The sequence below is a fragment of the Aulonocara sp. 'chitande type north' Nkhata Bay genome, linkage group LG11 (assembly GCF_057382095.1).
Source record: "Aulonocara sp. 'chitande type north' Nkhata Bay isolate Kocher_YH1m ecotype deep benthic linkage group LG11, A_spYH_male_GT1.1, whole genome shotgun sequence".
NCBI classification, from domain to species: Eukaryota; Metazoa; Chordata; class Actinopteri; order Cichliformes; family Cichlidae; genus Aulonocara; species Aulonocara sp. 'chitande type north' Nkhata Bay.
Window position 1 is genome coordinate 26,807,515 of NC_141354.1, and position 25,050 is coordinate 26,832,564.

Genomic DNA, 25,050 nt, shown 5'->3' on the forward strand with positions numbered 1-25,050 from the left:
ATTTATTTATTTCGTTTATTTCAGTTTGGTGGTTGTACAACTTAATTTCATTTAGTTTAGTTATATTTTTCCTAGAATATAGTTTTTTATTTTTATTCGAGGCTTAGCTCACTTCATCAACTTCAGTCTGTATCACCGCAGTCAGCAGTAATCAGGCTCGTCACTAGGGGGCGCTGCAGCATCAGCTCAGTGATTAGACGCGGGGAAGAAGTGTGTGTGTGTGTGACACCATTGGTGAGTTAAAGATGAGTTAATCCTGCCATTATTATTACTTTCCTCTATTCAGCATAATTAGACTGTTAAACTGGCGGGGTTTCCAGCCCTGCTGTGAGGGACGCATACGGACGACAAAAAAACCCCAACACCACCTCAACAACAAAGGCTCAGCTTCCGGTTTCTGGATGTAGCTGTCAGGCTCCATCATCATTTAAACGGGGCATCGCTTTATCAGCAGGTTGGTAGCTTCGTTTAGCTATTGTTGATTAATAATAGTTTATCGGGGCGATGTTTTTCCAAACTGCCAGCAGTCATAAACACAGTGTATACTCAGATTTTTCAGCTTCTTTTACAGCGAGCAGCCGCTAGCCTGAATGGGCTACAAACTGCTAGCTAGCAGATGTAACATGACAGTTAATTAACGAGACTTCTCGTTTGTCTGTGAAGCTTTAGTATGAGCGAAGGAGAGGTGTTTCATGAGAAGCAACGATTGGAGCTGTGCGCAATTCACGCACTCAACAACGTGCTCCAGGAGCGGGTGTTTACCAAAGAGACAGCCGACGATATATGCAAAAGGTAGGGGAGCCTCTGGGTGACGTGACGGTGTACGGAAATCTGTACACAAACCAGCGACAGCATTCAAACGATCCATCTGCTAAACTCACCAATGATTTGACCAGTTTATAACCTCAACATTCCAGACAATACTCCATCATTTGTTTACCCTGTGAACAGACTACCATTTTTCTGCAATGCAGCAGCTGCTTTTATCTTCTAAGGCGTGTGTGAGATGCTGAACATGACAGGTTTTCATGTTTAGCTTCAGTTTTGGCAGTGCCGAGCAAGGCTTTTACTGGGAACTCCAAGACTCAAGCAGAAATTACTGAATTCCCTCATTCAGCCATCATGTCTTCCACCTAAAAGTGAAAAATGCCAAACATTTATTCTTAACAAAAGCTTTAATTTGATCAGAAGTGTGTGGGTGTTTGTTGTTGTTTTTACATTCACTGTTGGGAAAATTTAACATTAAGTTTTTGTGGGGAAAGACTGAGCAGTGGGTGCTGTCCGTGTAGCAGAAACCATTGTTTTTCAGTGAGGCTGGCATGTATGTCAGCAGCCATTAGCTTAATTGAACATGAGGCCAGATGAGTCATGATCTCTGTGGCTTTTGACAAACAACATTTATTTGAATGCAGAGCAGCTCAACCCCAACCCCACAAAAACACAGCTTTTTCATATCGGTGTGGTTGTTTTGGGACAACAGTTATGCATTGTGATGATATTTATATGCAAGAAAGTAAAACAAATCTAAACAGTTTTGTAAAGAAGATGCAGTATAACATTTGGTTTTTTAAAACTCTGCCTTTTTTCTCTTGTGGCAGGCTGGCTCCACAGTGTGTTGTGAACCCACATCGGTCGGTGTTAGGGACGGGAAACTATGATGTCAACGTCATCATGGCGGCACTACAGAGCCGGGAGTTGGCTGCGGTGTGGTGGGACAAACGCAGGTAAGTGAGTCACACTGAAGTCTGTGAAATGAGAAAGTCATTTTGTGTAGAGGTCCCGCCTCTGTGCTCATAATGTTGGTGTTAAATTTGAAATTTACTTTTTCATTTACACTATGTCTCCAGGCTGTTTGTTCTACCTTTCTCCTTTACTTAATCTCACAGTCGCTTTTTTTAAGCCATACCTATACAGCTGGTTGTTAATAAAAATATCCAATTAGACAATTACATGGAAGCAACTCATTTCGTTTAGGAATTTAGCCATCAAAACACAGTCAGGATGACCTGCTAAAGTTTAAACTGGGCATCAGAATGGGGAAGAAAGATGATTTAAAGTGATTTTGAACGTAGCACGGTTGTTGGTGCCAGATGGACGGGTCTGTTTATTTCCGAAACTGCTGATCTTCTGGGATTTTCCCAAGAAACCATCTCCAGGGCAGAACACCATTTCTGAATGTGCAACATGTCAAACCTTGAAGCAGATGGGATACAGTATCAGAAGACTAGACCGGGGGCCACAAAGGGAACTGAGATTACAACCAACCAACCTAGTTTTAGCAAGGTGTACCTAATAAAGTGGCTGGGACTGTATACTGCAACGGGATCCAGAATATTGAGATCAGCTCTTAGTGCCAGGCTGTTGTAATAAAAGGGAATTCTTGAGACTATTTTCAGACACAGATGGTGTTTTTTTTTTTCCCTTAAAACAACATCTTAATTTTAAACCACTTGTGATGTAACCCTGAGGCGTTGTTGGATTACACATAAAAAGCATATTGGCAGTCTTACCAAACCGCAGCTACATGTGAAAATGAATTTTGTGCTTTGATAGATTTACAGACTCAGTAAGTGCTGCAGAAGTAGGCTATCCGGGTCGAGGTCATTCATAATGAAAAACGCCCTGAGATGCACTGCGCGTAATAACTGGTTAAGTAAGACTATCTCAAAGTGGCTGATTTAGTGATTTCTTTCTCCCCTCTTTCAAACTGCAGGGAAGTTGAGAACCTCTGTATGTCAAAGGTCCAAGGCTTTATTCTGAATGTCCCATCACGAGTATCTTTGGGGATTGTGTCCCTCCCGCTCCGGCGGCGGCATTGGCTCGCAGTTCGGCAAGTTAGCGGACAGTACTACAACCTGGACTCTAAGCTGAAGAGTCCGGTCTGCATCGGCGGAGAAGCAGAGCTGCGGTAAGAATTGCGCACGTATACGTCCAATGTTTCCCGGACTCTCAGGAGCAGAGACGTAATCTCTGTGTGAGTGATTCTGCTCTGACTTCGATCTAAACTTGGCTTTGGTGTGCTGTTTGAACTCATTGAGTGAGTCATACCATGTGACTGGTCACATGGGAGTGGGGGTTAGCTCATTGTTTGTTTTGTGTTAGGACACTGTGCTCTATTAAAATCCCCACTGTCTGTTCTTCTAACCTTCTCTCTCTTCGCTTCTGTTTCAGCACATTTCTCACTGAACAGCTTTCTCAGGACGTGGCAGAGATGCTGCTCGTTGTCCGACGGGAGGTGGAGGAGGACGGCTCGTGGCTGAACGCTGACAGCAAGAAGTGATGCCTTGGGACAGAATATAACTTTGCAAAGCGTGGGGGGGGGAACCCTCCTCTGGGGAAATGAAAGACATTTTGAAAGAGAGAAGCAAACACCTCGTTAAAAAATATCTTCAGGGAATGCACTAAAATACATTTAATATCTACACAAACATACAAATTCCAAAGAGAAGTATAGGTGGGCATTTAATCCTGAAATGAAGAACTGCTTCATTGTAACGGCTTAAAAAAGAAAACCATTGCTCTGGTATGACCCATCTATCTGCAACGTCAACTATACTCTTGTACTTTTTGTTTTAACTCTTTGAGTTGACAAAGTTGCAGGTTAGAGGCAAACGTGTGCTAGTTTATGACACTTTTGTTGTGACCTGGGCCCTATTTCAGGAAGCCGGTTTAGAAAACTCAGAGTGAAAAACGATACTCAGGGTTGAGTAACCCCGAACTGTCCAACTCGGAATATTCGGTTTCAGAAAGGCTGATAACAATTAGTTCAGTCAACGCGGAGTTGCTTTAACCCCAAGTTAAGCGCGCGCACGAGGATACATAAAGCCCTGATTAGTGGAGCACAGATTAAGCGAGTCACCATGGAGACGGAAGGAAAGAAGGCGCGGTCAATGTATTTTACAGCGCTTGAGGCCGAAATTCTGATGGCAGCATATGCCGATAACATGCAAATTCCGCGGAAAAAAGTAACACAGCCTCAGCTGCAAAACAAAGGGAGCATGCATGGCAAAACAAAGCCGACAGAGTCAATGCGTGAGTGTTAATTTAAACATTGATCTAGGGATTTCCACCCATTTAACACGTTATTTTATTATATTTCATTTTATTTTTTATTTCATACATTTTATTTTGTGATGTGATTTGAGCGCAGGTGCAACCCAACAGGCCCCAAACGTTCCTGGCAGCAAGTAAAAATGAAATATAAAAATATAGTCCAAACAGGTAAGGTGTAATTGTATTCAAAGGAGCTTGCAAAGAAAAGCGTCTGGACTTCTTTAAGTTGCTTGAAGACGTTTCACCTCTCATCCGAGAAGCTTCTTCAGTTCTAAGGTCAAATGGTGGAGAGTCCCAGATATAAACCTAGTGGGAGTGACCCCCCACAGAGGGACAAAAGGACCCCCTGATGATCCTCTAATCGCCTGAGCCGAGGTGGGAAACTGGGCGTGGGTCCCAATCAGCCAGAGTTTCGGGTGTGTTCATTGTGAAACCTGGCCCCACCTTATCATGCGAATTCCTGAGGTCAGATGGCCCAGGATGTGAGTGGGCGTTAAGGCGTCTGGGAAGGGATCTCAAAACTGGATTATAGATGGCAGAGAGTTGGTGTCGTAAACCCCCGCCTCTGTTCAAAGATGGTCGCTCACAGTGGACAAAGATGGCTTCTTTCACTCCTCTTTCAAACCATCTGTCCAAAATGTGAACATTGGCATCCTTGAAAGAGTGTCCTTTATCCTTAAGATGCAGATGGACTGCTGAGTCTTGTCCTGTGGAGGTGGCTCTTCTGTGTTGTGCCATGCGCTTGTGAAGTGGCTGTTTGGTTTCTCCAATGTAGAGGTCTGAGCATTCCTCGCTGCACTGTACAGCATACACCACATTGTTAAGTTTGTGTTTTGGCGTTTTGTCTTTCGGGTGAACCAGTTTCTGTCTGAGCGTGTTGCTGGGTCTGAAATACACTGGGATGTCATGCTTGGAATTGTATTATGAGCCATAGTGCTTGGTCTGTTTGTCCGATGTAAATCAATTGCAGTTAGAGGCTACATTAATTTCCCCTCTGTAAGCACTTATTGAAATTATCTGAGCACATTACAAGTACATATTTGCTTATTCTGTATGCTCAAATGTGACCCGTTATAGCCAACAGAAAAAAAAGCAGAGGCCCGAAAAACAGGTGGGGGTCCTCCACCACCACCACTCACAGAGGCTGAGCAGTTGGCTTCCACATTTGTGATAATGTTGGAAGCATCACATATGATCTTCACAGTGCAGAGAACACAAATTAGCATCCATTAGGGGAGACCGGGGATAGTTGTAACATTTTTGACATTTCTGTCTGTAAATTGGAGCTCTTTTAAGGTAGTGGATTCAAAATTTAATGCAAAGTATTTACATGTGTCGGCTATTAAATAGTGCAGCTATTTTCTCTGCAGCACAATTACCCATTGCATGGTATGGCCTCAAACACAAGGAGTGAAATGTTACAATTAACCCCATAGTCTGGGTTAGTTGTAACATATCCTGGGGTAAAATGTAACACAATGAAATAAGGGTACTAACAAAACATTAACATGTAATCTTTGTTTATTCAACACATGAATGCACTTACATCCATTTATGTAGCTATGTGTGTGTGTGACAGAATGCAGAAATCTAACTTTTGAACATATTCCAACCCCCCAAAAAAGACAAATTATGGAATTTTCTGCAGCTGAATATTTCATTAATTTTGGTTGGTCTTCCTTGAGTTTGGTCCCATTGGCTCAGTGGGCATTATAACCTACAACTCTTGCACCAATTTTAAACATAACAATGAAGCTGAAAAAATGTAGTTGTTCACCAGCATCGCAATTCCATTACTTTTTATCCTGGCTTACCTTGGTGTGGTTTGCAAAGTGCTTCAGAAAGATGAGGAAATCTGTTTCGTGCATCCATCCTGACTTATTTCCACTACCAGTACTTCCTACTGGTCCATCTCTGACACAGTGGTCTGCATAATGTACAGTATGTGTGGGGAACACAAACAGTGAAGTAATTGTGTTGCCAATGGCATTAACCGCATATACAAATGTGACCAGTGAACCTCTCTCTGCTGATGTCGCTGCCCCAACTTGTTTAATATAAGTTAAAGTAATAGTGTGGTAAGTTGTAACATCTGCATTATTGTTACAACTGACCCAGACTCCTATAGCCATGAACTAGCTAACATTACAGCCAACGGCTAAAACACTAGCTCTAAAGACCTACACAGAATATATCCCCATAGACATACAATTTAAATTTGATGAGTTTAACTGCAAAGCAGATAATGCTATTAAACATTGAAATAAAGTAGAAAAACTTACTTTTTGGCATACAAATTACTTTTTTTCATGTTAAATTGTCTGTGTTTGACAAAATGTGCTGACTTTTCACATGTGATAGCAGAACTGAGTTGGGCATGCACAGGATGAGTCACATCATTTGAAACTTAGCCCTGATTGGAGAAATTGGAAGTGTTACAACTGACCCACGTTACAACTATCCCCGGTCTCCCCTACTATAATGAAATAATTTGTTAGTTTGACATGCTACAGGGAACTATGTACCTGCACATTAATGCTGTGGAAAGACTTCCTGTTCACATAGTCTCCTTCATTTACTGAAGGAGCAATGATTGGAATGTGAGTGCCATCTATACAGCCAATCACGCCTGGGAACCCTGGAAATAAATGTAAAATTTAAGTAGTAGTTCAAGTATCACCACATCATGTATTAAGTTTTGTTCATCCTGCTACCTGCAATTTTGTGGCATCCCTCTTTGATAAATCTTGTGGGTCTATGACCGGGGAACACCACAGACGAGTACAGGAGACGTTTCAGTGCAACTGTAACATTCCTGACTGCCCGACAGACGGTAGCCTTGGAAACGTGCTCAGCGTCACCAATATTATACAGAAAGCTCGCGTTTGCAAAAAACCGAAGTGCAATACAAATAATATGTACAGAACTGAGAGAATGTCCGCGATGTGTCACATGAGCAATATTAGGCCTGAGGATGTTATTCAAATAAATTATAGATTGTGCTGAAAAACGGTAACGTTCACACAGAAAATCATCAGGAAATGATAAAATGTCCGAATGCGCTCTAATCACTCTCTCCCGGCGGAGAGCTCTGCGGAGAATTTGGGCTTCAACATCTACTGGCTCTTCAAGGAAGGGGCACGCCATGTCTGACACTTCCTACAGTCAGGTTTCCGACAAAGAGGCGGAGAAAGTCAGGGTTAGTTGAAGTAAACCTGCTAGGGGGCAGGTTAGCTTCACGGAGTGTGTCGTCATAGTAACTCACTCAGAATTAATCTAAACTCGCTTTGTGAAACCGAAAACCCAGAGTTTTCGTTAACTCAGGGTATACTTACTCAGAGTTTGCACTAAACCGGCTTTCTGAAACGGCCCTGATTGTGAAATGTTACTGTGTTTTTGGTAACTGGAAAAATTTGATTACTTAAAATGCTATCAGGATGAATTCGCCACTTAGGATACTGTTGTCTTAGATCCAGTTTGTTATGTCCTTCATGCGTTATGGTTATGCCAGAATGCGTTGATTGTGAAGGAGCGCCATCTCTTCCTTCACCCTTGTTATTAACCTTCTATGCACTGCAGCGTTTGAGTTATTTGCACTGTTTGTCTTTGTTAGCACTCATGCAGGCACAGGAGCCTTGAATGCATCGCCTTAAAGAGGCACCAGAAGACTGCGCCAGTGTCTTTGCATGTGTTCATCCATTTACTTGACTTCTTGCGTTCTTTTTAGTCTAGTTACACAGTTGTGATCAGAAGTTTACACACACTCTTCGTGGGCACGAATGTTATGACAATTTGGGGCTTTTAATGCTTTCTTTGAACATTTTTTTTCCAGGGTGGAATGATTGTACAGCATACGTCTTTAATGACTTTTTTTAAAAACAAGAATTGGCTGTGCAGGTTTGAAACTGGATTTTCTCTAAACCACACAGGGTTAAATATCTGCATACACCCACACTAATATTTGGTTAAATTTCTCCTGGCATTTTGCACCTCAGCCAGACTCTTTTGGAAGCTTCTGGCTGAATAGTTGACCACTCATCCTGGCAGATATGGAGTTAATTTAAATCAGGCACAGAGACAGTGTTTAAGCATAGTCCATAAATTTTCAGTAGGTTTTGGGAAGGCCTTTCCATTAGTGGATGTAAACCTCTGACCACAGCTGTGTTATAGTTGTGTGGTAAAGTTGTACAAGCCACACGCTGAAGAAGCTCCATCAGTCCATTTTTCTTCTGTTTATCCAGTTCAAGGTTGGGGTAGTTAGGGTGGTCACAGGGTGAGAGGCAGGGTACACCTTGGTCATGTTGCCAGTATGTTGCATGGCCAAGACAGAGAAACACGACCATTTACACTGACAGTACATTTAGAGTCAAATAACTTAACCCTATGCATGTTTTTGGACTTTGTGAGGAAGCCACAGGACCCAGGGAGATGATGCGAAGAGTAAAGTAGCTGATATCACGAAGAGTTAGTGAGTGAATCCAGGTTTGGGGTACAGAGCAGTGTTAAGTTCACTAATCTTGAAAACCTGCAAAAACACTGGACACATGACTGTATGTAGGCGCTACACTTGTGTTTTGTCTCCCCTAGTGATCTATGCATATCTGAAAGAATAGGAGCGCTGTCTCTGATACACACTAGTGAATAACTTACACATAAACCTAAGCTCAGAGGTGAATAATATTTAAATTTATATTAAACATTGACCTTTTGTTTTAAGTACAAGTCTGTGTGTGTGTGTGTTTTCTTGGCATTGTGTTGACATGAAGATGAGGACCAGTGTCGGGTTATTGAAGTTATTTTTATTTATATTAGACTCTCGAGTGTAAAAGGATGCCATTCAAAAGGAGCATTGATAACCATACAAACTCAATTCAAGGGTTAACGGGGTCAGAGAGGGAGGGATTCGATGAAATCTCACACCGGTACCATATATACACAAAAACTTCTTGGAGAGATCTCAGAAATCCAACGCTATACATAGTTATTATTGCTAGTTATGGTAGGGCTACTGCAGCACCAGTAGCAAGAATCATATTGCTATGTACCTGCTGTCATGGCATGGGATTTCTAGTTCTCCACCCTCAGCGATTGAGTGGCGGTTCTCCGTTCCGTCATTAAAACAGAGTCACGGCAGCCCTCAAGTTTTTTTGATTTTTTTTGTTTTTTTTTAAAGAGCAAAGATTCATGATTATTCAGATATTACAGACAGTGAGAGATATACAGAGTACCATAAGGTAATACGAGGAAAATACAGAATCGCCACCTATAAAAAGTAATTAAAAAAAAAAAAAATCATACCAAGTGAAGGAACTGCATAACCATTCACAGAAAAAAATGTGTCTTGTTGCTACGTGCCAGTGCTTTTCTACAACAATATTTATATAAAAACTCGAAAATAAAGTGGTGGTACAGATACATTTAAGAATATAAAACTACAACGTAGTAACGTCAATACCATTCTGACTTGGCTCACCACAGTTTACACAGTTTGGACAAAAGGGAGGGAGGAATTTAGGCCAAGCACACTTGGTTTAAAGCATAACCAAGCAGCAGAATCACTGTCGGTTGTATCTTTTGCTTTTAATAATAATAATACTAGTAATAATGATAATACTCAGTGGTACTGACGTTACGCACTTTGACACCTAGCATTCATTTTATTTAGATTAGTTTCTTTTTCATTTCATTAAAGTGTCCATTCATAAGAAAACTAAACATTTTTTTTCTATACATTTCCTAACAAAAAATAATAATAATCAACGTGAATACAGGTTCCTCGAATGGGCGGGGTTGGGGTGTGATTGATTTCCCCCGTAACCAGTCAGCATGCTGGGAGAGTACTGCGCTTCCAGAGAACAGGACGGGGTTCAACAGACGAGAGGTCAAGATGGTCCGAAGTTTCAGGGAGAGAAAGTAAAAGAGAAAAAAAAATAGTTTGTTATTCATTCATGTGAACATTGGCTCATCCAAAGCAGAACACGGCACCTATTACGCTCATTTAAAGCATCACCGTTTTATTTTCAGCTCTTTTAGCCTTTAGGCAGCTGATTTTGTCCTCTGGTATATATACGTGTGGCAGATTGGCTGGCCCTCAAACTGATGGTCTAAAGTAAATGTTGCTGTTTTACTTCATTCTTTCCTCAGAAGCAAACTAGACTATAAATCCAAATATGTTCTTTTTTATTTAGCAAAATCTTGACTGGCATTGTTCCCGGTGCATTTTACAGCATTTCTCAGAAGCTGAAGTCTGCCGAAACATCAAAGAATTGCTCAAGCTGTCATTATGAAAGTGAAAGCTTGCTCACTTGTTGAAATCGAGTCATACAGTCATGTACAAAGGAAAGCGTTCAAGTACCATGATAAACGTCAGTCAAGTAATAATAAAGCAGCTTGTAGAAGCACTTTTAACAGCTCTTTCTGCATGACTTTATTGTTCCCTCACATCATTATGGAGCCATTTTGCCCCACTCTTCTCCACATAATTTCAGTCAGGCCTAGGTCTGGATTTTGACCATGCACCACCCAGATTCTTTCGTTTTTTTCTGTTCATTCAGATGTGCTGCTGTGCTTGGGATCATTGTCCTGTTGCATGACAGAATTTGGGCCAAGCTTTAGCTGCCTGACAGATGGCCTCACATTTGACTCTGGAGTACATTGTTACACAGAGTTCAATGGTTGACTCTGTGTTTGGAAGGTGTCCAGGTCCTGTAGCTGCAAAATAAGCCCGTATCATGCCACCTGGACTTTCAACCCTATCTTACAGCTTTTGCCAGGAAGATGGAGTCTGATTTGAATTTTCAAAGAATTACTTTTGCTGTCATAAAATTGAAAGTCTGTTCACCTGTTAGAGCAAGGTTATATGATGGTAGAGATTGCAAGTCTGTACTCTGTGCGCTCTATAACTTAAGCTGAAACCTTGTTAAAACATTGTAAAACTGCTGAGCATGACTAACTTGTCGTGATCAAGGTCACTTAGTAGATTTTTGTGGCACCTTGATCTGCATCTCCTGGTCTTCCTTGACAGATAAAGGTGTTCAGGAGGTCACATATGAGGGGGAGACGCTATTAAAGTCATGCAGTGTCTCTGACAGTATCATAACCTGAAACTTTCCTATGTGCTTTAAAATAACCAGAAAAAACTTGTAAATTGGTTTTAGTTCATTTCCTTTCCCAGTGTTGATAGTTTTTGTTGTCAAAATGGACAAATGTTCTTCCTGATATGCTTTGCACTTTTTAAAGGTTTTAAACTGTTGAAGTAAAAGTGAATCACGTTAGTCCGTTTGCTACTCGTTATCAAAGCGAGCGTGAGCACTAACAGCAATGAAAAAAATGGCACAGAGTGCGATGGTGTCACAGGTACAGAGGAACTCACAGAGGGGGGTGGGGACTGCCTGTCAGTCAAGGGTAGGCTCTCATAGCCAGGGTTGCCATTGGAGGAAACGTTTGGAGTCCTGTATAGAGATAGAAAGAGACAAGGACAGAAGAGAGCGGGAGAAGACGAATAGAGGATAAAGAAGAGAGGGAAAGAAGGGGTGAGACACATTGAGACAGACAGAAGGGGGGTGGGGAGAGGACCGCAGGATGACGAGACCCACGGACAGGTAAAAGGAAAAAAGGAGAAAGAACGTTTAGAGAAATAGTGCAGACAACACAGCACTCAGCAGAGCTATTAGTACTACTGGCACTCAGGCAGGACACTGTGAGCACCAGCAGCAGCTGTACAGTCCACTCCTGATGACTGGTGCACAACAGGATTTGCACAATAATCTGCAATTACAGGCATTTAGGACTGGGTATGAATCGCCAGCTGCATTTCAGCCGTTATGTTGCTTTGCTAATGAATTTGTTTATCTGCACGATAAAACCCAGAAAGCTTTTAAAGCAGTCCTGAGCTTCCATTTAAGAGGAGTGGACTGTATTTAGCTGAGTTTCTATGTATCTTTGTATTTGTGTGTTAATATCACATATGGAGTCAAGACGATCCACTGCATTAGGATAGTAAGTAAAATTAGTAGCACTAACTATACTTTGATTTTTGCATAAAGGAGTAAAGGGAGGGGGGTCAAAACAAAGTAAGATGAGAAAATTGAAGATATGCAGAGGACTAAAACAGCCAAAAACAAATATAAATAAGGAAGTAAATATATGAGTATAATAATAAAAAAAAAGAAAAAGAAATGTAGACACCGATTAATTTACAAAATGCGACACAAATTGATGTTCATATTTCTATTATGTACTTTTCATTTATTTAACCAATTTAAAAAAACATGAATTTCTCTTGCATTTATACATTTGTTCATGCCTACATTTCTCTTAAATATTCCTTTTGTATAATCATTGATTTTCCGAGTAGTTTATTTACTTCTTTATGCTTATTTTATTTTGGCTGCTTTGGTCCTCCATATAGAGAGAACTAATCGGGAAGCAGGAGGAATTATGAAGAAAAAAAAGGAGCAGGACAGAGAGAGAGAGATAATAATCTGAGGGGTTTGGACACCACAATGAGGTGAGAGATGAGAGTGATGCAGGAGGGTGTGTGTGGGAGGGGTTACCTATAGTCAACCTGAGCCTCACACCGCCGGAGTTTTTACGAGCGCATCCTCGTCAATGACACCCTGCCCCCCACCCAACACAGCAGCAGCGCACTGCTGTTTAGGAGACAGGACGCCATTTGAGACGAGATCTGTGAAATGACCGAGTGGCCTACGTCGTCTGTCCCGAAACACTCGACAGACGAATAGACAGACACACAGACAGACAGACCTCTGGAGTTGTGTCTGTTTCTCTGCCTACGCTGTAGTCCATAATGACCTGTCTGTGTGTCTGTCTGCAATGCATGTGCTTAACCTGACAGCTCTGTGGATTCAGCCTAATCCTGTGTGTGCATGTGTGTAAGGCAGGAGAGTTTGAACCTGGCTGACTGTCCTGCACTCATCAGTATAGCTATAACTGTGCTGTAATAATGTTCTGAAGGATTTCACACTTCAGCAAAAAGACTATGTGTCTGCACAAAAACAAAAACAGTGCTCCGCCAGTCTCTGAATTTACTCTTTTGTTTTATATTTTCTTGGACTTTTACAGTCTGGGGCTCGGGGGGAGACACCAGTGTAAAAAGCTTTTCATGGATCCAGATGTTGAAACAGAAACATCTGTTTCAGCAACTTCCTCCTCTTGTATTTAAAAAATAATAATTTTAGGGTGTGTGTGTGTGCGCGTGTGCGTTCTCTCTGTCTGTCTGTCTGTGTGTCTGTGTGTCTGTGTTACTCACGGGAGGGGCGGCGCGCTAGAAAAGGGGGGTGTCCACCCTGCCCCTGGGTAATTATAGAAGGGGGCCATGGCCCCTCGCTGAGACCCCGAGGACGTCTGTCTACGTGCCTGATGGGAAGTGAAGGGGTCCTCACTCTCGCTGTCTGAGTCTTCGTACTCCTCTGATTCACTGTCGGCGACCATGAAAGAGAGAAAAAGAGCAAAAATATGACGATACCAAGCTACTGGATTCTGTTTTGAATTTAAAAAGACATCTAATTCTCTCATCTTGCGATCCTGAAGAACTTTAGAAGCATTTATGTCTTCTAGGCTGGACTACTGTGATTCGTTATTAGCAGGATGTCCTACAAACTCCCTGAAAAGCCTTTAGTTGATCCAAAAATGCTGCAGCGACAGTACTGACAGGGACTAGAAAGAGAGAGCATATTTCTCCCATATTGGCTTCTCCTCATTGACTCTCTGTTAAATCTAGAAAGGAATTTAAAATATTTCTCTCACATACAAGATCTTGAATAATCAGGCCCCATCTCATCTTAAAGACTTCATAGTACCGTGTCACTCTATTAGAGCACTTCGCTCTCAGCATGCAGGTTTACTTGTGGTTCCTGGAGTATTTAAAAGTTCAATGGGAGGCAGAGCCTTCAGCTTTCAGACCCCTGTTCTGTGGAACCAGCTCTCAGTTGGGATTCAGGAGACAGACCCTGTCTACTTTTATGGTTCTTAAAAGGGAGTTTTTCCTTCCCACTGTCGCCAAGTCCTTTCTAGCAGGGGGTTGTGTGACTGCTGGGGTTTTCTCTGTATCATTGTTCTTTACCTTACATTATAAAGCACCTCGAGGCAACTGATGCTGTGATTCGGTGCTATATAAATAAAACTGAACTGAATGGAATTGTAATAGGTAATGCTCCAAATGGATTTCATGTATTCAGAGAAAACCAGCTACCACTTCCACCATCCACCCACCCCTGCTCCTGTAGGCTTGCTAAGCACAAAAATACTAAACTGAACCTATCTGCACAAAAGTAAATAAATAAAAATCAGGTTTTATTTAGCAGGAGAATAAACTGCAAGATGTTTCATGCTTCAAATATTAAACAGCAATATCTGCTACAGAGAAACACTTCTAGAGGAAATGCATTACTAGGCAAAATAGGCAAAACTGAATGACAACACTGTGAATCAGACAAATGTAAATAACTTCTACTAAAGACCAGTTCTTAAAGACATAACAACAATGTCCTACTTTTACTTGTGCTTTCAGTGTCAGTATTTATACCCCACATTTCTATTGTGTTACACTGGAGACGTGCACTTTACTGATTTTTTTTCTCACCTGGGGAAGCTCCTCCAGGCACCAGGTAGAGAGCAGAGGATGGCAGTGAAGGCCAGAGCAGAGAGAAAAGAGTAAAGGGAGAGGTAGAGCAATCCCTCCATCCCATCATAGCACAGGCCTTTCAGTGAGTCAATGTAGTCCTAAAATAAAATGGCAGAAAAATACAGAAATGAATAAATGAGAACAGAGCAGCACAGTAGCGAGCAGTGCCGAGTTCTTCTGATCACCTTATTCAGACCCCGGCAGTTCAGTAGTGCCACCAGCTGATGAAAGTTGCCCTCTGTTGAGTTGAGTATCTGTTGAACATCCCTGAGTGATTTCTGCAACGACATAGAAATTCCAGAATGTGAGAAAACCACCGAGGAGGCGGTCCACGTGCAGAAAATGTAGTATTTCATAAAAGTAAGTAGTGCACATACCTCAGCTTTGGGGAACTGTGTGAGAGCATTTCTGTCCAGACTGGAGAGATGTGTGTGAATGTTTGAGAGTGCCCTCTGTGACTGGGTCAGCAGCTAAAGCCAACAAGTCAATATAGTCAGTGGAAATCAGAGGTTTTATTTGGCATTGTTTCTCAAACATAACATTAATGTGCTGAGAGTGTAGCTACTTGTCGAGGGACTAAATAATTTAAGGACAGGACACGTAGCAACAGCTGTGCATCCTGTCCTCAGTTTTATTTTTCCCCTCCAACTGCCCTTCAGAAACTTTGACATACTATCTGCTCACTCCCTTTGAATCACTCTGGGTAAGAGAATCAGCAAATGCCTACAAATGTAATACGCTGACTGGCAGAGGTGGCATTACCTGCTGGAATGGACTGTTCATGCGCCTGTTGCAGGTCAGGTAATAATCCAACACGTCTGGGTGGCCAACAAAACAGCAGTGTACAAAAGATCAATGCACAATAGGAAAAAATGCGGAAACAGTCATCTGTCATTATATTGGATTCTGCTAGCAAAAGCACATTTGGGGCAGGGGGTAAATCAAGTGCATGGCAGGCATGGAAAACAACTAGATTTTCCAGAAAGTGTTGCTCAGAGAGGGAATCTGTACCTGAGCTGGTCCCACTGTTGAAGTGGGTGGAGTTAAGGACAAACGCGTTTGGATCTGAGCAGAAGTCACTGAGAGCCTGGCGAGAGTGACGGGGAGAGTGAGAGAGGATGACAGGAGGATAGCGAGAGTGAGGAAGAGGTGAGGTGGAAGAGAAATGATCAGATAGGAAAACATTTGTAGACACAGTGACCAACTGACATACTTGTCTCTACAGATAACTGACAGCATTGGACAACACAGCAGCAAATATCGACACCCCCCTCCTCCCACGCGCTCCTCTTCTGCTGTTAGATCACTCTTTCATTTAGCTTCTTTTTTAATATCATCTGTGTTTTTGAGGTTGGCGCACTTCGGTTCAGAGAGTGTACTCCCACAAACTCTCTCAGCCTGAGATCGCCCGACCAGAAGAGGGTGCAAGAGCCACACAGGGAGTCTGCTGACGGAATGAGAAAGCGACGATGTTGGCCAGAATAAGGTTGAGAGGCCCACAGCTGGCCTATTGTTTCCCTGTCAGTGACCAGGGACAGAGCAGCCCTGTGTGGACCCACAGGCCTTGGGACATCTCCCAGCAGCCCCACATGACACTGAGACTCTTAAACTGAGCAGCCATGCAGAAAAACACCCACCCTTTACTCTTTTTTCACACGCACACCAACAAAGTCTCCTCTTCAAAGAGAATGGGCACTTTTAAAAGAGAAATAGTTCATATGGACAGCCCTCTGTTTTGGACATAAAAATGCTCTTTATGCTCTTTGTTGCTGGTAAATGTCACCATCTAAAACTGTGGCTCGACTGCTGATGATAACAAATGGCACATTGATGCATTTTCTATACAAGTGGAAAGTAGACCTTCAGGCAAACACTGTCCATTTAAAACTTTATTTTACAGTACAAATTTTTTTGTATGCTCACTGTAAAGACTTGTGGAGCCAAATGCCTTCGCAAGTTGACGGTTTCCCCACTCTCTGTCTCTCTCTATCACTTACTTCGGCTTGCTCTCGCTCTAAAAGTGATCTCAAGATGCACTCTCCTGCTCCTCCTCTCCCCTCCTCACTCTTGTTGAAAGCACTTCTCTATCTTTACTTCTTGAAGCCAACAACCCACACACTTGCAAACACACTTGCATGTAAAACACGCACTTTGCTGCATAAACACACTTTGTTCGCAAACGCACTTGTGCACACGCACATTGAATCTTTAATCTCTGCCCCATTTTCCTGCCTCCTTGGTCCTCTGCAATGACTGCAGCGTTCCCTAGGAGGCAGGTCTTTTCACAGTTTAGCACAATAGGCACAGAATTCACACATAAGCACATATATGCACATTACTTTGGCTTGCCATCAGGGGTCGGCCTCCTAAAGCTCTCTTCTCTCCGCTATAGCCAGCCTGTATCGCAGTTTTACTGAGTCTACTCACCACCACAGTGGCTGTCTCCAAACCCAGGGAGCCCCAGCTTAGGAAGAGGGCCAGCCAAGCCAGCACTGTCATCCTGTGGATGGGGGGGGGGACAGAAACTCTTCAACCAAGAGGACACCCATTGCCATCAATCCAGTTTTTGTGTGGTATGTGTCTAAAGATACAAATGTGTGTGTACTCACAGGATGAGCAGCCAACGGGCTTGTTTGGCGAGTCCCAGCAGGATGAACAGACAAACTATGAGGTCAAGGAGCAGCAGCAACACATAAGACAGCCACCTACAACACACACACATATTACTGTGTGTTAATTACAATATCAATCCTTGCTTAACAGCAACTTGACCAAAATTTTACTTAAAGTCCAATCAACATTTTTCTAATATGGGATATCCATCTATCCATCCACCCATATCTACCCATTTATACATTCATGTACCTACATCTGTCTATTTATATATATCAATCTATCATCTTTCCATCCATCCATCCATAGATTCACACCCTACCTATCTACCCATGATCCACCCATCTATTTTCTATCCATCTCTATACCTTTCTACATGTCTGTACATATCCATCACCATTTATCATCAATCCATACTTGCATACAAGCTACTTAATAGAAAACATCACATCTTACTATCATAGCACAACTGCTATGTTGTGCCCATTAATCCCACAGTTTCTGAAAGCAAATTTCTGTTTTCTTAGGTTTTTTTTTTTAGTAGCAATTGCAATGTTTTTATGGATTTTGAATCCTCTGGCCATGATGAGTTTGCCTCAACAATGGGGGGGTAAATGCGGCAGCAGTGTTTACAATAGTGTTTACAACTAGAAAAAACCATGTGGAAATGTTTTTTTATCTTCCTGGTAAAGTAATTATGCTTTATGAACTTGTTTACTTGCGATGGAGCTAGTTGCATTTAATATCTAGTTTTTAATTTAAAAGTCCTGGTTTTACTGGGGACATGAATTATAAGTTGATCAAGAAATAAATAAAAGTGATTTTCACTTTTATTTGACCAATTTTTGAGGGCGAAAGAAAAATGCTCTTTGAAAAATAAAATATAATAATTTAACCAATGTATGTGTCTTTTCCCCAAATCACCAACGGGCAGATCTGATCACATTTTGATTCTTCCGCCTGATCTTGGATAAACATTCAGTCACCAGCAATTGTTCCCAGAATCAAAACTGCTGCCTGTGTAAAATGAGTCAGGAGGAGCTTTATGGGCTCAAAATGTGGTCATAAATATTTTGTACTTGTAAAAAAGATTTGTATGTGTAAAAAAGATTTGTGTGTGCGTAAAAAAGATTTGTATGTGTAAAAAGAATTTGCGTGTGCGTAAAAAAGATTTGTATGTGTAAAAAAGATTTGTGTGTGCGTAAAAAAGATTTGCGTGTGCGTAAAAAAGATTTGCGTGTGCGTAAAAAAGATTTGTGTGTGCGTAAAAAAGATTTGTGTGTGCGTAAAAAAGATTTGTATGTGTAAAAAAGATTTGTGTGTGCGTAAAAAAGATTTGTGTGTGGACTTAGAAAAAAAACCCCTGCAAGTTACAAGTATGGATTTTTGACCCTATTTTTCTTCCCTTCATCTGATTGGTCAATGTCATGTCAATCACAAATGTAACAATCCAATCAGAGAACAGATGGGTTTGGCTGTCGAGGGGCGCTTTTTTTGAACTGCAGGTCTTTGAAGGGAATAAATGCCCTTTTACATGCCAACCCAGCGTTTTCCTTCATCACCACGAAGGAAAACAGTCTGTGGTTGTCCGAGTTTGGTGATTTTTATGTCACAGGTCTACGTGTTTAATACAGGGACTTCCACAGCCTTTTCAACAGCGCTGCGGACCGCGGGGTGGGGGCGGGCAGTGTTTTGGAAATGACAGTCTTCATTACAAAGCTTTCTTCGTTATGAATTAGCATACATGTTTTTATTGAACATTTGAAGAACTAGCAAAAAAAACAAACTCTTGTAGAGGACATAAAGTCAGAGATAGAAAAGACAAGGAGCAGGTGCATCTAGTACAGGTAGAGCAGCTGCAAAAACCCACAGAGCCCAGCAGCCAGCGTAACAAATTCTGGATCCTTTGCTTTTAGTTAGCATTAGCAGCGTATCCTGCATCCGATGTGAAAGGACTTTTATGCTGCGCACTGTGACTCACAGCAATGGTCCTGGGTCAGCCCTGACTTTGTGTTAAACTAATCCTAAAGTAATAATGTTATTTCTAACCACTGATATACCACAACTTTTTCCTTTCAACAGCTACTGAAAGTTAGGGGACCTAGCTGCTATCGGATATTTATATAGCGATCCTCCAGCTTCAAACGGTATCACCCTTCAAGGACCTGCAGTTCAAAAAAAGCGCCCCTCTGACAGCCTAACCCATCTGTTCTCTGATTGGATTGTTACATGTGTGATTGACATGACATTGACCAATCAGATGAAGGGTAGAAAAATAGGGTCAAAAATCCGTACTTGTAACTTGCAGGGGTTTTTTTTCTAAGTCCACACACAAATCTTTTTTACACATACAAATCTTTTTTACGCACACACAAATCTTTTTTACGCACACACAAATCTTTTTTACGCACACACAAATCTTTTTTACGCACACACAAATCTTTTTTACGCACACACAAATCTTTTTTACACATACAAATCTTTTTTACGCACACACAAATTCTTTTTACACATACAAATCTTTTTTACACATACAAATCTTTTTTACGCACACACAAATCTTTTTTACACATACAAATCTTTTTTACAAGTACAAAATATTTATGACCACATTTTGAGCCCATAGAGCTTGAACTTTCCTTCCCCTCTCCCTGCAACAAGGGAACAATCTGCTTTGTTTATGAGGACATTATTATTACTTGACTGACGTTATTTATCTAAGCTAGGATATACTTGTTAGCTTTTATTTATCAACTGAAATGTTTCCAATATGGAATATAAAAGCAGCCCGTCAACATAACATAACTGGGGGGGAAATGGCATTACATCAACAAGCACATCTTAATAAACATGCAACATTTATGAGGGGCTGGGGCAGGACGTCTGGCAGCCTCTCACAGCATCGTAGGAATAAGAGTGTGGCTGTGTTTGCAGACAGCTTGTACATGTGGAAGTTTGTAAGGCAAAGAGGTTTTTGCAGAAATACATAAACACCTTCCGACCCTGACAAGGTAACCTGAAAGGTAGCTGTTAATTTCTATTTTTAAAGCACTGGGTATAAATCTCATGGGCTTTTCTAACTGTAACAAATAATTCTCTCATAAACAAGTAAAAAAAAAACAAAAGCTCACATTGTCACATTATCTCAGGCTGTAAAAGCACTAGTTTGGTATTTGAACTGGTGTAAGAACTGCTTCTTTTCACCGCGTGAAAATGCTGCATGAATAATAGATCAGTCATTCAAACTGATAAACTGTATTATTAATTTATATTATCCTGAACTGTCCAGCCTTACCTGTAGTCCTCATTGACCATCAGTGTGTTGGCCGCCCAGCCAGGTGAGAAGGGGCTGGCCATTAAGCCGCTGTTAGGCACCACTGTAGGCGCCACAGAGGGCGGTACCGGGGTCAGAGGCGTGATGGACGCCCCGCTGATACCGCTGTCATTCCCCAGCCCAGTGTCAATGCTGGACCGAGCCAGGGAGATGGAGGAGAGGAGGTTGATGACGTTCTCAGATAACCTCCGGCAGTTCCGCGTCGAAACCAGGAAGGGTTTGCTGCCAGTAAATAACTCCTCCATCGAGGCCAGTGGTCCAGAGATAGACAGCTGAAGTCCAGTAATTGTGTCTGAAATCTTGAGGGAGGAAGGAGGAATGTGAGGGGAGTAAAGTAGGACTGAAACCACAAAGTGAGCTTGATGATGCTCATAGGGTCATAAAATCCTGGTGTAGGAAACAGAGAGCTAAAGATGTTGGACATCCTCGGCGCCTCAGAATGGCTCTCATAGTCTATAATGCAAATTTACACTTATCAAACTTCTGAATACTTCACTACTTCTCATATGTGTTTGCTATCTTTATGTCTCTGTCTCCATATTTTAAGGTCTTTTCGGGACGGTTGTGGTTTTCATCCCGTTAGCAGTGATACGCTGCAGAAGTTGGAGTTTAATTTGGAGACCGTGCTGCTCTTTCATCATCCTTATCCTTACCTAATGTTTTTGGGACGTCATCTTGCTGTAGGGTGAACTGATGCCCCAGCCTTACTTTACAAAAGCACTACTTCCTGCAGTACAGTACTGCCCTAATAAAGAATGAAACATCACATCAACATAGTTTATCCCTAAAAGTCTTTGTGCAAAGGTTGAGGCAACTGTAGGAATAGTTTGCATTATGTTTCTAGTGGTGGAGGAAAGCTGTCATGTTAGTGATTCGCAAAAAAGAGTTTTTAAAGTTACTGCAGAAATTTGATTTTTTTTTTTATTAATTATTGAATCAATTACTTTGTATTCTCTAACATCCCCACTTTGGTCTCATCCAAAGGACATTGTTCCACGAGTCTTGTGGTTTGTTGAGATTCAACTTTGCAAACCTAACCTCATGAAAAGACTTTCTACTGCAACCCTCCAAACAAGCCACACCTGTGCAGTCTTTTTCTAATTGTACTACCACCAACTTCAACATTTAACATGCTATCTGATGCCTGTAGAGTCTGAGATATAGCTCTTTGGGGGTGTTGTAGTTTCTCTGATCATGCAGTGATTCTGAGCCTGGAGGTAATTTGGGAAACAAACCTGAATTCATAAACAAACCTGAATTCTCCAATTTGAGGAAAACTCAGTTTTATTTTTTAACCAAAATCAACAGATTTTGTAAGCCTTGAAACTTCGCTTCACTTTTGCAAAACGTTTTAATTTTGAGGTTCAATTCAGGGTTTCTTTTTTTCAGTAGTAAAATATGGCCAAATATTATTCCACTGATCATATCAATCATCACTAGAAACACTGCTTATAAAGAATAATTCGTTGAAGGTTAGGAGTAGATTGAATAAAGTATCTTTCTCTTAACTTTTTTCACTACTTCTCTAAACAATTTCAAGTGTGTAATTATTAGAAGTGTGGTCGATTGTCTCATTTTTTGTACCACATATTGTATGTATATTTTTTCCATATCTTCCTACAGTTTCTCAGGTGTTAGTTTAAGAGCTGATGTAACTCTTCATGTATATTCTTTGCATCATGCAGTGGTATTTCTCATGCAATGCAGCAAATCTGCTTTACAGAGAGTAATCCGTTCTCTCATGTAAACATAAATCTGCACTCTCACACCACGTTATTGCACTGTGCACTACACTATTCATTTAAATGGATTGCTTTTTTTTAATGTAATAGTTTATTTAAGTATTTAACTCCTTGTTTCAATTGACCTTATTTTTTCAGCTTTGTTGAGTTTCTTTCTTTTATGCAGTTAGCCATGCTGTGTTGTATTGAACTATAAAATGCAATTTAATGTACTTATTAAAGTAATTTTGTTATAGGCTTTCAATTGAGCCAACATTTACAATGAATAGAGTATATCTTCTCTAATTCATGTGTAATATGCACAGATTTGCTGGCCTGTGCCATTTAGTAGTTTGACACATAAACCACTGTCTGACCACAGAGATCAATGAAGCAGAAGTTTGTATCTGATTTTCTTTCCCTCTCTGCAGACCTGATGAACAAATTCAGCCCATCTGTCTTCCTCTCTCTCACACTCTGTCTCTCTCTCTCACACACACACACAGTCATACAGGGTAGATACTTTGCATGACATTTTACTTGCAGAGAGCACCACTCACCAGCAAATCGATGGAAGCTAGCGTATAATTGGCTGTGAGAAGAGACGAGGTCAACTGATACATCCCATCATTAGCCTCACTGTTGCCATAGAAACCGATGCCTATGGCAACACTGCGTGAGAGAGGGAGGGGGGGGAACATGAAAACATTGTGGGAGGGTGACAGGGAGAGAGAAAGAGGGGGACAGGAGAACAGATAGCAGAGGCATAAATGTAATGTTTAATTCAGCGTGGATGTACATTTTAAATGAATGTGACAGGAGGAGATAGAGCTGGTGAGGATGTCATATGTGCGCTCTGGGTGAGCATACCATCAGTGGTGAGCAGGGGATGGAATAAACAGTTGATGGGAGAAAAAAGATGACTCACAGCATCGGCAAGGAAAATATTCAAAATGTAAAACATAGCGACGTGTTTACACATTTCTCTGTTATTCAAATATTCAGATTAAGGCCCAGGCCAGATGTTCATCAAATCCCCTCAAACCCAAGAGGAATGGTATGACCCAATCTCCCACAAAGTATGTGACCCAGATTAGAAAGCGGAGGGGGGGGGGGGGGAGAAGGAATGTGCGCCTGTGTCTGTGTGTGCTTTGCATTTCAAACTGTCAAACCTAAATGCTGTCTAATGCAGCTGCATTTTAAAAATGACACACGCTTGTTTCATACTGGAGGCTAAAGGTTACCATCTGGAGAAAACAGGAGGACAATAAATATTTGTTAACAGTAAACCGCAGCACAATTTCTTCATTCAGTCCAGCACAGAGAGCCTTATTGAGCATCAGAGGAGACGATGACTATGACATCACATTATGCTCCATAAGGGGGAGACACGAACCAACTCAAACACCTACAGTCTGCATGTGCTGAAATCATTAAAGCAGCCGAAATCAAATCGGCAGCACATTATTTCCTGTGATGTAGTCTCAGTGTATATAACTAGGCAGGCAATGGACTGGAATATAATAACAAGTGCTGCTGAAGCTTTAAATGGCACTATAATTTTCTTATGCAGCTGGGATGGAGCTTCAGACTTAAAATGTCTGATGGGGAGCAGAGCTTACTCTGAGTGACTCACACTTCCGTTAAACTGCAGTGCTTTGGACAGATGTCAGGCAGCAATTTTGTGCAATATACAGTGAACACAATGTACTGACTTGATGACTGCATGGTCACCGGAGCTGCAGGGAACACCGGTGGGTAAATGACTGCTGTACCGTAGGTGGGAGAGCTGAGATCATCCACAAACACACTTTAATGCCAAAACACACACAGCTAACAGTGCAATTGTTGCCCTGTGGTTGGGAAACAGCAACGTCACATGACTGTCAGCTGCTGTCTGGGCCAGTCTTTATTATAAACACATCAGTGACTGAGTGAGAGACGGAAAGAACACATGACGATGGAGATGATGGAGGTGACAGCTTGTGATTCACAGCTTCACTGCTGTTGGAAAGCAAAGTACATTTAATACAATAAGTTTAATTCCACGGGGAGCTTCATTGCAGTTTTCTAGTTTATTTTATCATATTTAAGGCAATTTGATATACTGCATAGAAGTGGATGTTTTCCCTACAAATTGAGGCCAATGCACAAGCACTATAAATCTGCATTGTTTCTGATGGCCTGCAGGAGGCGATCTACGTGGCAGCAGCCCAATATTATTTAAGACTGTGAGAATATTACCCTAATCCTAAATTAATTTAACACCTCAGGAACTTTCCTGACAACTTTATGGTCTCAATAGATATTTTCAAGTCTTCTTTAATAGAGCATGATTACAAATTATGGTCAAATTCACAGTTAAATAGGCAATGAATCAGAGAGTGGTTTACTGTTGGAGTGGCTGATAGGATATCCTAGCGTGTGTTTATAATTAAATAGCTGTGAAATTGTTTTTTGCATTCTTTAGTCTTAAAAAGCTTTGGGTTCATGATGGTTAAAACATTATGGTTTAAAAACCAAAAGAAATATTACAGATTAATTCTGGTTTGACCCAAGTGTGCTGATCTATATACTATCAACACAAATTTAACTTCAAGTATAATTTCCATCCTGCTGTATTTTTAGATGGTTGAAAAACATGTTTTAGACTCCATAAACGTATCGATGAAACGTACAAAGCA

General features: G+C 41.3%; 2 protein-coding genes across 6 annotated transcripts in view; one reads left to right on the forward strand and one right to left on the reverse strand.

Moving 5' to 3' along the window:
* On the forward strand, positions 1-8,859 carry josd2 (Josephin domain containing 2). Its single transcript, XM_086311584.1, has 5 exons — positions 1-454; positions 664-792; positions 1,599-1,724; positions 2,714-2,908; positions 3,172-8,859. The coding sequence occupies exons 2-5, from the start codon at positions 671-673 to the stop codon at positions 3,278-3,280; spliced, it is 552 nt and encodes a 183-aa protein (XP_086167710.1). The 5' UTR covers positions 1-454; positions 664-670; the 3' UTR covers positions 3,281-8,859.
* The window catches only part of ttyh1 (tweety family member 1), a 24,209-nt gene continuing 7,991 nt past the window's right edge, over positions 8,833-25,050 (reverse strand). The window contains exons 4-15 of one of the 5 annotated variants that reach the window (XM_086311579.1): positions 22,927-23,038; positions 20,607-20,944; positions 17,308-17,403; positions 17,126-17,198; positions 15,710-15,785; positions 15,461-15,516; positions 15,076-15,168; positions 14,884-14,976; positions 14,657-14,796; positions 13,432-13,492; positions 11,426-11,504; positions 8,833-9,893 (exon numbers count right to left, since the gene is read on the reverse strand). In XM_086311579.1, the coding sequence (XP_086167705.1) occupies positions 11,466-11,504; positions 13,432-13,492; positions 14,657-14,796; positions 14,884-14,976; positions 15,076-15,168; positions 15,461-15,516; positions 15,710-15,785; positions 17,126-17,198; positions 17,308-17,403; positions 20,607-20,944; positions 22,927-23,038 (1,177 nt within the window). In that variant the 3' untranslated portion in view covers positions 8,833-9,893; positions 11,426-11,465. Of the gene's footprint in view, positions 9,894-11,425; positions 11,505-13,324; positions 13,493-14,656; positions 14,797-14,883; positions 14,977-15,075; positions 15,169-15,460; positions 15,517-15,709; positions 15,786-17,125; positions 17,199-17,307; positions 17,404-20,606; positions 20,945-22,926; positions 23,039-25,050 lie in introns of all 5 variants that reach the window. The other 4 variants (XM_086311575.1, XM_086311576.1, XM_086311578.1 and 1 more) reach the window with 4 other exon arrangements.